At 37.7% G+C, this 12,850-nt stretch overlaps 1 protein-coding gene across 1 annotated transcript in view; it reads left to right on the top strand.

Annotated features, from left to right (window-relative positions):
- LAMA4 (laminin subunit alpha 4) overlaps positions 1-12,850 on the top strand; it is a 199,818-nt gene that overhangs the window by 158,670 nt on the left and 28,298 nt on the right. Inside the window, exons 22-26 of the mRNA XM_044003053.1 lie at positions 3,662-3,795; positions 4,917-5,088; positions 7,885-8,016; positions 10,470-10,612; positions 12,116-12,254. Coding sequence (XP_043858988.1) covers positions 3,662-3,795; positions 4,917-5,088; positions 7,885-8,016; positions 10,470-10,612; positions 12,116-12,254 — 720 coding nt within the window. The remainder of the gene's footprint in view (positions 1-3,661; positions 3,796-4,916; positions 5,089-7,884; positions 8,017-10,469; positions 10,613-12,115; positions 12,255-12,850) is intronic.

Below are 12,850 nucleotides of genomic sequence, written 5' to 3'. Positions count from 1 at the left end.
GATTCAGTTGCAAGGTTACCATAATTCTCATTATAAGCACTGCTCAAGAGACTGTGTCTAGTAATCTGGCCTCAGGAACAAGATGACCAATGTTTATATCTGATACATAATGAGCAAGACACTTAAGCATTTATTTTCCCCAGGCCACTCTCTAAGACCATGAGTTGGAAAAGAATTACCAATTTACATTTAATTTCTCATTGGGGAATTCCCTACACAAATGAAATCACACGTCTGAACCCCCCCCCCAAAAAAAAAGATGTACTTTAGTTTGGTGAACAGGACACTATAAGTCTGGCTTCTAGGAATCTGTTTCGTTTTGACTTACTTTATCAGTAAAGTGCTGTACTTTCAACCCACTGTTAGTGGTTCTAGTATTTGTCCACAATATTAATTTTGGAATTCAACCTATTCCTACTTAGATGTTTCCATAGGTGATGAAATGTCACGTGTGATAGCAGTAAGGCTATCTGGTTTGGACTGGACCATACAGCATGTCTACATTTTGTTGGGGACACCACAGTCCCGGATCTTGTGCTTAGCTTAGCAAGTTCTAGAGTCACTCAGTTTTCCCAGGGATTATAAAACTGTGGGATTGATTCACCATAACCAAGGCCTCCAAAGACTAATTCATAATTAAAATACCCACTTACTAATGAGGTATAGGAATTCACATATTCATTAAATATGTATTAAGTAGCTGTTTTATGCAATACCCTGGCCTAGGTGCTAGAGGAGGTATATAAATATATGACATGTACACAGATAAATATAACTTTTAAAGACTATAAAGTAATAACAAGACTCTAAGGTGCCCTGTGAGACTAATCAGGGGAATGCATGATCTAAGAATAGGGAAGTTAATTATCTGTATAGGTTGTTCACTTTTGGGGAATAGGTTCACTGAGCAGACCAAGTTAGAGATAGAAAGTTTTCCTTGGGAAACATAGACTTAGAAAGTTGTTGAAAGGATGTTCCCATTAAGTTGAGTGATGTTCCCATCAATCAATTCATCAGTCGATTGACAAGCATTTATTAAGTATCCACTCTCTTATATGTTAGGTACTGGGGATACAACATCAAAAATTAAGCAAGTCCTGCCCTCAAGGGGCTTACATTCCATAGGGAAGATAATATGTACATATAAAACATCTATAAGGGACAGCTAGGTGGCGTAGTGGATAGAGCACTGGCCCTGGATTCAGGAAGACCTGAGTTCAAATTCGGCCTCAGACACTTAACACTTACTAGCTGTGTGACTCTGGGCAAGTCACTTAACCCCAATTGCCCAGCCCCCCAAAAAAACAACAACACATCTATAAAACATAAATACAAAACAGTCATCACTCCTCTGGCAGCTAGGTGGCACAGTAGATAGAAAGCTGAGTCAGGAAGACATGAGATTAAATCAGATCTTAGAAACTTACTAGCTGTGTGACTCTGGGCAAGTTGTTTAATTTCTGTCTCAGTTTCCTCAATTATAAAATGGAAGATAATGATAGTACTTACCCTCCAAAGTTGTTATGAGGATCAAATGAGATAATATTTTTTTTTGTTTGTTTTTTTAAGTGAGGCAATTGGGGTTAAGTGACTTGCCCAGGGTCACACAGCTAGTAAGTGTTAAGTGTCTGAGGCCGGATTTGAACTCAGGTACTCCTGAATCCAGGGCCGGTGCTTTATCCACTGTGCCACCTAACTGCCCCGAGATAATATTTTAAAAGCACTTAGCTCAATGCCTGACACATAGTAGGCATTTAATAAATACTTGTTTCCTTCCTTCCTTCCTTTCTACTCAGCTCCAATTCTTCCTTTTCTCCTAATAAGAAAAATTCAAATTCTTTTGTCTAAAACTCTGCCCTTCCACTACCACATGCCACCTTATCTTTTCAGTTTGATTCTTCCCCCAGAAGATACATCCAGATACATACTCTAGATTAGCATGTTCTGTGTTCTCCTCTATACTAATGCTAGTTACTAGGCCTAGAATGGCTACTGCACATATGTATTTTTCTGTGTTATAGTGATGATAACAGAAGTATCAAACCCATCTCCCACAGACCACATGCAGCCCACAGTACTCTGAGTGCAGCTGGACATAGATTAAAATGTAATTGGGAAATATTTAACGAAATAAGTAAAAAATATGGTAAAACATAGATAATATATTTTAAAACTAAATCAATATGTGACTGGTAGGGCTCTTTATGTATGGATTAGTGACCCTCCTTTCTATTTGAGTTTGATCCATGGATCAAAGATTGCCTAAAGCTGGGAGTGGTATAGGAGTTAAGAGTGACATAACTAAAGTCATGTCTCCTCCTCTCATTATAATACTCATTCTTGTCAGTAATTGTTAACCAATCAGAGGTGATTGCCAATTGTTGGAACTATCCCTCAACCAGACCTTAAGTTCTATAAGGACAGGAACTTTTGTTGTTGTTGTTTTTGTTGTTATTCAGTTGTTTTTAGTAGTGTTTGACTCTTCATGACCCCATTTGGAGTTTTCTTGGCAAAGATACTGACATGGTTGGCCATTCCCTTCTCCAGCTCATTTTACAGATGAGGAAACTGAGGCAAAAAGGGTTAAGTATCTTGCCCAGGGTCACACTTCTAGTAAGTGCCTAAGTCCAGATTTGAACTCAAGTCTTCTTGATCCCAGGCCCAGAACTCTATCCACTGTGCCACTTGAATACAAATTCCATTCAGGTGCCACCTCTTCTGTGAAGTCGTCCTATATCACACAAATGAAAGTGATCTCTTCCTCCTCACATGCTCCCACAGCACTTTGTACAGATCTCTTATTTTCCTTTATCACATATTCTCCTGTATCATACATATTCATGTACATGTTGTTTCTTTCACTTAACAACACGCCATTAGACTGTAAGCAGTTCTAGTAAAGGTCTTTCTCTTCTTTATATTCCTAGGATCTAACACAATGACTTTAAATAAATGTTTATTTGATCAAAATGAAATAACTGCTTTATTGCAACCTTGTAAGTCTTCCTTCACAACTTGCCAGTTTTTCTTCTATGAACATCTATGACACTAGACTAGGGGGTAGTTCCCTTTTTTAAAGAATAAATAGCTTTTCAACAGCACCACCCATAGAGCAACCATCCCTTCTTCATCTGCCCTTGATAGTTCAGCTGGTAATTGCCTTCCAACTCCCTAGGTGTTAAATAATTAGGTCCATTTCCATCCAGAAGATAATCATAAAATTTTTAACTCACTGCCCACACTTCCCAGGCAGGAGTTGGAGGAAATATCTAAGAATCAATCAGCAAACAATTATTCAACACAATATGTGCTAAGGACTGTGCTTGGTGCTGAGGATACAAGACAAAAAAAAAAAAAAAGAAATGAAATAAAACCATCCCTGCTCTCCAAGATCTGGGAAACTGGTTGTAGTTTTGTGATATTTAGGTATGTACAGGGTTCATGGAATTTTTCACTTTTGACTAAGTATTTTGGAACACTCCCACAACATAGATATTCACATAAATGTAAATATTAAGTACTCTTACTCAACCATCTATGTTCTGGTGTCTTTATTAGTAGTAGAGTCTCCTGGGACCCCATCATTAAATCCACAATCCCCCAGCATTGGAGTCCTTATTTGTTTTGTCTTGTTTTCATATCCTTTCTCTCTGCAATGCAGCTCCCTGCTAGTTTGAACCTGCCCGGTTTCATTGGCTATCTGGAGTTGGCCAGTTTGAATAATGAGGTGATCAGCTTATACAATTTTAAGCACATCTACAACATGGACCCTTCAAAATCAATACCCAGTGCAAGGTAAGACATGTTAAAAGGTATATGAAGCCCTACATAACCACAGAATAACATAAGAGAGGTCAGGTACAAACATACTTGGTATATCCAATCTCCTTCTTGAAAGCTAGTTTTGAACTAGCATAGTAGGAGATCATGTCTCTCTCCTTGAGTTTTTCTTCCTGTGTACACACAGCAAGATGAGAGCACCGGACTAGAAATACTCTAAGATAACTTCCAGCTCTAAAGATTTGATCCTACATTATGAATTGAGAAAAATTATTAATTCTCTCATATTAATAACCAATTATTGAATTAGGACTAAGGGTTTGTTTGGTTTGGTTTGGTTTTTTCCCTTCCTATTTCCTCATTCTCTACTTGGTCAAATCAGCTCCTGAAGAATAGGGTTGATAATGAGTTTGGATTTTAAAATTCTCCTCAATTTTGTTTAGACCATACCAAACTACTGAAGATTAGTTCTTATTAAATAGTATAAAGAATTTAATCTGGGTGAATTCTGTGTTCTACTCAGGCTTGGGAGGGAGGTGGGATTTATCCTTTCTCTAGATTGCCTAAAGCTGGGAGTGGTATGGGAGTTAAGAGTGACATAATCAAAGTCATGTCTCCTCCTCTCATTATAATACTCATTCTTGTCAGTAATTGTTAACCAATCAGAGGTGATTGCCATCTGTTGGAAATACCCACTCTTCCAAGGACATACAAGTATCAATAGATTGCCATAATCCATCTTTGGTTTGAGAGATGGACAAATGACCATCCTTTTTATAAATTTTTCCCTGGGCATAATTAATAAAATGATTAATTACCTAGAAATTATGTCTATTGAACTTTTTATATGTCACAGGACCTAAGAAGGAAACAGCCCTAGAGTGAAACTTAGGAAACCAATATTTTACAAGTAGTTTTACTATTCTCTTAGTGTATGGGCCTGAACAAAATACTCTGGACAAAACATTTAACTAAGTTTTCTTCCTTTCCACTCTAATGAAAATAGTAGTACCTCATCAGGGTATTGTGAAGATCATTAAGAAAACATACCAGATTGAGTACTCAGCATCCCCTTTGAGTAGAATAAAAGATGTATGTAATCTTATTCTCCTTGCTTGTTTATGTTGCTATTTCAGGGACAAACTAGCCTTCACTCAAAGTCGGGCTGCCAGTTATTTCTTTGATGGTTCAAGTTATGCTGTGGTGAGGGATATCACAAGGAGAGGAAAATTCGGACAAGTGACACGTTTTGATATCGAAGTTAGAACACCAATAGCCAATGGATTGGTGCTTCTCATGGTGAATGGGGTGAGTAACAATTCTGCATTTTAGTCATGCCATCTCAATTTTTATGTTCTCTTTAATCCACATGAATACAAGTCTAGATAATTCTCTTTGGGGAAATGTACTTTGCCATCAAATAACATTTCAGAGAAAAAGTTGGATTATTTTTTAAGTTAGAAATAATACCAAATAAGTTGGTTCTTGTTTGCTGTCATTTGATGATATCCTTTAAATGCTAATATGAAGTTAAAACAGTAGAATGAGGAGAAAAATGAAAAATAAGTAACAAAACATGAGAATAGAACTTCAAATAAAATCAACACTGTTAATCCATTAATAAGCATTTATTAAGTACCTCCTGCATGCCAGGCTCTGGCAAAATTTGAGCAAGGTGATTAAAATACCTTCCAGGGGGCAGCTAGATAGCGCAGTGGTTAAAGCACCGGCCCTGGATTCAGGAGTATCTGAGTTCAAATTCAGCCTCAGACACTTGACACTTACTAGCTGTGTAACCCTGGGCAAGTCACTTAACCTCCACTGCCTGCAAAAAAAAAATAAATAAATAAATATATATATATATATATATAAATAAAATACCTTCCAGTGTTCCTAAAAAAGCCTATGGTAGCCATTGTAATTTGATGTTTTTCTGGCAATAGGAACTATGTCACAATTCCATGGCTTTGCATATTTACTTGAATCTTGATATTTCTGAACTTTGCTCTAAATATAAAACACCTCCAGTATATTTGAATAGTAAAGGAGTAAATCACTTGACTGACACAAAGTCGCTTTGTTTCTAGAACACAAGTGGTCAAAATTCACAATAATATTGTGGTTATTATTATAAATGCAGTGCCTCAATGTAATATTAAAGTTTAAGTGCTCTTTTAATTTTAAACCAGCGTATAACATACTGGGAGATTACAAATAGAATTTAGGAGTCATTTTATTCTTAATTCTCCGTCATCTCTTTCCATTTTTTTCTTTTCTCCTATCAGTGACTAGCCTTGCATTTCTTGGGTTTAATGTTCTTTGATTTTAATAGTTTCCATTTTATTAAGACACACTGTCTAACATCATAATTTAAGTTAAAAAAAAACACCTTTGGAAATAGAAGATGGAGGAGACATGGTTAGACAGTGGTGAGCTTTAGTGGACCAAAAACTCAAAATGAGGCAACAATATGATGTGGTGGACAAAAAAGCTAATGTGAACTCCATTTATTTTGAGAGGCATACCTTCCAAGAACAAGTAAGAGAAGCTTTATTCGCTGCCATGCTTCAATATGGTCTTTGTATTGTGTTCCAATCTGGGCATGATGTTTTAGTGTAAACATTAATAAGCTATGGAATGTGGATTCAGGAGTACCTGAGTTCAAATCCGGCCTCAGACACTTGACACTTACTAGCTGTGTGACCCTGGGCAAGTCACTTAACCCCCATTGCCCTGCAAAAAACAAAACAAAACAAAAAAGAAGCAGCTTTGGGGCAGCTAGGTGGCGCAATGGATAGAGCACCAGCCCTGGAGTCAGGAGTACCTGAGTTCAAATCCAGCCTCAGACACTTAATACTTACTAGCTGTGTGACCTTGGGCAAGTCACTTAACCCCAATTGCCTCACTAAAAAAAAAGTAAGCTATGGAATGTCCAGAAAAAAATGTAACCAGGTTGGCAAAGGGTCCTGAGATCACTTCATGTGAAGGCTGGTTAAAGGAAATGGAAAGTTTAATCTATATAAGAAATCACTATGGTTGAGATATGTTAGCTGGCCTCATTCGATCATCTTGATGGCTCAGAGTAGGCCTAAAGAGCAATTGCTTCTATTTTAGCCAGAAACCCTAAAGGTCTCCCCAACATTCACCAATTATTTATTTACTTTCTTTTTGACTAGGTAAAAGAGCCTTTTTCTTTGCCTCATTTCTTAACTAGACTTAATCACTGAGTGGGCATTGCCTCAGGCAAACTGAGACCTGTGAAAGGCCTTAGCACAAAAGGCCAAGGTTATCCTGAGCCTTCACCAGTTGTCCTTATGTATATCTTGTCACAGGATCCAGATGGTTCTGGAGGAGAGAATCAGAGGTGACTTTGCACAGCCCTGCCTCACTTAAATCCAATTTACTACAAATCAGGGCATCACACCAATGTCATGGTCCTCTTTGAGAATGAAGGACAAGTAACAACAATTAAGTACTTGAAGGGTTGTCATGAAGAAATAGAATTTAGTTGTGTTGTTTGCCCCAGAGGTCAGAAATTTGGAAAAAGGTTAATTTAGGTTTGACATCTGGGAGGGGGGGAGAATCTAATCATTAGAGCTATACAAAAATAGCTCTCTCCTAATTAAAGGTCTTCTGGGAGATGGTGGGTGACTATTTGTTGGGTATTTTATATTGAGAGTCCTTTGTAAATTTGGATTGGACTACTACATGGTCAGTAACTCTGGCATTCTGTTATTCTATGATAATTCTGAATCATTACCTAAAAAAAAAAAACAGTTAAGTCGATAAACTTCAATTTACCCACTTTTCAGGAAATGAAAATGGTCAGCCTAAGGCATTCAAAACTCAAAACTCTTCCCATGGATTCATTAAATGGAGTGATGAAAACAAGGGCAGATAGTGGTTTTGAGTGACTAGTACAATATATTGGCTTTTGAAGAAATATGATATTAAATTAGGAAATAGCTATTGCTTCACAGATGGTTTGATAGAAATAGTTTTACAAGATATACAAGGACTTTCCATGATTTATCAAATTCAGTCATAACTATGTCCCCACACAAGTCTATCATTTCATTTATCGATGTTGTTTTATGTCCACAGAGTACATTTTTCAGCCTGGAGATGAGGAATGGCTACCTGAATGTATTTTATGACTTTGGGTTCAGCAATGGCCCTGTGCATCTAGAAGACTCCCAGAAGAAAGCACCAATTAATGATGCAAAATACCATGAGGTACTAACGATCGAGGAAATAGCTCTGCATTCTGATTCATTGCTTAAAACATCTGTTCCCATTAGCAGTTTGTCCAACTAATGAAATGGGATGGACTACTCCATTGCACAAAGTAGATCACTCACCATTTAGCCAATGCTAGTACATTAGTTTCTAAATGAGGATTGATAGCTTTCATAAAAATGGCATTATTGGTATGTTCAAAAATGTTTTGTTGATTAAAGGCTTGTGTCAGCTCTAAATGCAATTCATCAAAACATCAATCAGGGGCAGCTAGGTGGCGCAGTGGATAGAGCACCAGCCCTGGATTCAGGAGTACCTGAGTTCAAATCCGGCGTCAGACACTTGATACTTACTAGCTGTGTGACCCTGGGCAAGCCACTTAACCCCCACTGCCCACAAAAAAAAAAAGAAAGAAAGAAAAGAAAAAGAAAACATCAATCAATCAATAAGCTTAAGCTGTTTGAGAGTAGAGATTATTTTTTTTTTGTCTTTGAATGCCCAGCACCTAGCATGATGCCTGGCACATAGTAAGCACTTAATAAATGCATATTCATTGATTGATTGATTGAAGTTTTGATGAATCATACTTACAGAATTCCCCTTGAAATTTTTGATCTAAGAATTGAAAGAAATAACAATGTTGATGAGGTGATGGTGATAGCCAATATTTATATGGCACTTTAAAGTTTACATTCATACAGAACTTTGAAATTTGAGACACCTAGGTGACATAGTGGATAAAACACTGGACTTAGTATCAGGAAAACTTGAGTTCACTTTTAGCTTCAGAAATGACTAGCTGTGTGACCTACAGCAACTCACTTAATCTCTATTGGCCTCAGTGTTTTCTGTAAAATGGAGTTTTACAACAGGGTTGTTGTGAGGATCAAATGAAAAATGTGTAAAGTACTTTGAACAACAACAGCATTTATATAATGTTTTCAGGTTTGCAGTCATTTGTCATATCTGACTCTGTGACCCTGATTTAGGGTTTTCTTGGCAAAGATACTAGAGTGGTTTACCATTTCCTTCTCCAGCTCATTTTACAGATGAGGAAACTAAGGCAAACTGGGTTAAGTGACTTGTCCAGGGGCACATAGCTAATGTGTCTAAAGCTGGATTTGAACTCAGGAAGATATCATCCTGACTCCAGGCCAAGCTTTCTATTCACTGCCCCACTTACATGTAAATTCTAGCTAGTAGTGGTAGTAGTAGTAGAGAATACTTCATATGTATATACGTACATACATGTGTGCATTGTAATAACTACCAGGTGAGGGTAGTTATTAAAATAGATGTCTTCGCTGTAAGCTGTCTTAGAACTATTTATTTTAGTGGAGCCCCCAAAAGGTGTCCTATGAGGGTTTTCAAGGTCAGTCAGCTTTGGGAAAAGCTTGCAATTAGGGAATGTCATTCCTTTTAATTTCCAAAGTTCTGCTTTTAATAAAAGAGGAAAGCATTAGCAACTCTGCTGGCTTAGGAAACAATGACTAAGTCAGAAGTGATGGTTACCAGGCAACCAAGATGCAAACAGTGTACAGCTGTCATCTAGGACCCAGAGGGGAGAATAGTTTCCCACCACCTCACCAACTGCAGTCTTCATGGACTTCACTTCCAGTGAACAAGTTTAAGGCTTGGAAGGTGCACGGAGGAGACAGCATGTGCTGTGGTAGAACTGCCTTACGTCCACCTGAATCAGCTTCTTTCTTACCATGCTGCCACTCCTACCCTTGTACCCAACACACACACACACACACACACACACACACACCCACACCCACACCCACACACACACACACCCACCATAGTCTTCCAAACTGGACCAGGTCATATACATTCACAGTGGCATGATGAATAGCTCCAACCATCAATTAATCAACACGCATTTATTAAGTGCGTACAATGTTATTGTTCAGTAGCGTCTGTCTCCAGTAACCTCTGACTCTTTATGACTTTCATTTGGGGGTTTTCTTGACAAAGATCCTGGAGTGGTTCGCCATTTCCTTCTCCAGCTCATTTTACAGATGAGGAAACTGAGGCAAATAGGGTTAAGTGACTTGTCCAGGGTCACACAGCCAGTAAGTGTTGGAGGCCAGATTTGAACTCAAGAAGATGAATCTTCCTGACTCCAGGCCTGGCACTGTATTTGCTGTACCATCTAGGACCAAGTATTATGTTAAGTGCTTAGGATACAAAGAAAGGCAAAAGCAAGTCCCTGCCTTCAAGAAGCTTGCATTCAAATGGAGAAGGCAACCCATGAATAACTAGGTTCATTCCAGATATCTACCTAGTAGGTGGAAGGTAATCTGAAAGGAGAAGATATTAGCAGTGGGAGCACTGATCAGGATTTCCCTGCCTTTTGTACAAATACTTATACAAACTACATCATTTCTGATCTACTGATTCCTTAAATTGGTCATGACTTGACCTTGTGCTATCATTTCTTTCAGATTTCAATCATTTATCACAATGATAAAAAGATGATTTTGGTAGTTGACAGGAGGCATGTGAAAAGCATGGATAATGAAAAAATGAAAATACCTTTCACAGATATATACATTGGAGGAGCTCCTCCAGAAGTCTTACAATCCAGGTTAGTTTTGTGGTTAAATCAGTATCTAGTCACATACTGGGCAAAACACAAGATGATTCATCTGCAGTGTGGATCACCTATCACCTGGGCTATTACAGTAGTCTCCATATTGGTCTCCGTGCATTCTTAAGTTTCCTGTAAGTATCAAGGTGATTTTCCTAAAGTTAAAATCTAACCGTATAACTCCCCTATTCAATAAATTGCAGTGGCTCCCTATTGTCCATAAGATTAAATATAAACACTTTTGTTTAACTTTTAAAGCCTTTCACAACCTGGCCCCAGTCTTACTTTCTGGTTTGTTTGTTCCTGAAGAGGATCAAAAAGACATTGGTATACTGCAATTCATAGTCAGAGAATTGCCTGGATCACCGAGAGGTTGTGATTTGCCCCTATCAGCCAGTGTGTGTCAGAGATGGAACTTGAACCTGGGCCTTCCTGGCTCTGAGTCCAGCTCTGTCCATTATGCCACACTGCCTCTCTTTTCCATAGGCATAATCTTAGGAGGCCAAAAAACATATTTCTATGTTTATAAATAAATATTTGAAGATGAAATAAATCTTGACAGATTAATTTTTTAAATGACATTGGCATGTTAGGGTCAAGATATGGTATGTATGTCCAACTGTGGCTGATCAGACCAATCAGAAGGCTCTACCACAAGTCAAGCACAAATGGTCCATATGAACATTTGGAGTGGAGATGTCTCTAAATTTGTGTATTTCACATTTCTTTTGAACTACTGTGATTCTGCCTTGCTCATAGAGCACAGTGGTTCACAAACTTTCCAATGACATTCTCTAGGCTAAAACATCCCTAATTTCTTCAACCAATCTTCATATAACATAGGCAGTAGTCTTCTCACTGCCCTAGTGGCTCTCCTTTGGAATATTTCAGGTCTGGTCTTATCAGGGAAAATTATAGCAAAGCCATCACTTATTACTTTCTTGACTCTATCCCTCTTTTAAGATAACCTAATATTGCTTTTTGAGTTGTCAGTTCACACAATTGCATTGCATTAATCTTTTGGGAAGTTTGGGGAGATAAAATAGATAGGGCAGGTTGGGATGATTCCAAAATTTCCACCATAAGTGAATGGGAGAATGATGATGTCACTGAAAGAAACAGAAAGAATGGGAGAAAAGTGATGAGTTCAACTATGGTTCTATTGAGTTTGTAAAGTAACAATATTACATAACTTCAGACTAATTTAAAATTCTAAATTATATTTTAAGTTCTATATTTATGGTTCTATTTAAACTTGAGATTGGTGTAGATGATCAAATGCCACATAGTCTGAAGATTAAAGAGACCTCAAATTCTTTCTAGAGTTTGGAATCAGGTTTATAAACACATTTACTTTATTGAGAGACAGATAAGAATTATGTCATCTTTTTGGAAAAAAAAAAAACCTGTCCTTTTCAGTGGCATATCTATGTTCTGAATGTCTTATGCGATGGTAAATTTAGAATTACTGAATTTAAATTGATTTTCTTTTTTTTGCAGTAACATAAAAGTACACCTTCCATTAGATGTCAACTTCAGGGGCTGCATAAAGGGTTTCCAGTTCCAAAAGAAGGATTTCAACTTATTGGAGCAGCCAGAAACTTTGGGAGTTGGTTATGGTTGCCCAGAAGACTCACTTGTGAGTATCAATCTGTATGCCAGAAAGAAGCTAACATCACTGATTTATAGGACAAGTGCATTTCTAAGTCCTCAGTCTACCTCCTCTGAAGCAGTATACAAACTCTGGATTCCCTGCTGCTAATAATAGTGGGTTTTCCTAGCTAGACATATAATCATGAAGCCAGGGGAAAAAACCTTGGAAATCATCTGTTCTATTTCCCTTTCTAAAAGAAGGAGCTAAAGCATGAGAGATTAACTTAATTACTTTGGGGAACCTATTCTTCCTCCTTATCTTATACTTTTGGAAGCATAGCATCTAATCCTACCCATTTGGTAAGTCCGATTCCTTCCATGCATAAGACAAGAAGCAGCCTGCATCTATCTGAAGCAGCTGAATTCTGTCTCTACACTGAGTTCCTAAGAAGGACTGACATACTATGCAAATGTGCATGCCTATAAACGCACTTATTTGGTCAGGCTATCAAATATCTTAAGGACAGTCACCCTCACAAAATCTCGCACAACACCTTACACGTAGCAGATAGGCAACATTTAAGTTGTTTAATGAACAGATTTATGATTTGACATGACTTTTATTTTGAATATGACAAAATC

The sequence above is a fragment of the Dromiciops gliroides genome, chromosome 4 (genome assembly GCF_019393635.1).
Source record: "Dromiciops gliroides isolate mDroGli1 chromosome 4, mDroGli1.pri, whole genome shotgun sequence".
NCBI lineage: Eukaryota > Metazoa > Chordata > Mammalia > Microbiotheria > Microbiotheriidae > Dromiciops > Dromiciops gliroides.
The sequence above is the reverse complement of the archived record's forward strand: the minus strand, read 5'-3'. Positions and strand labels throughout refer to the sequence as shown.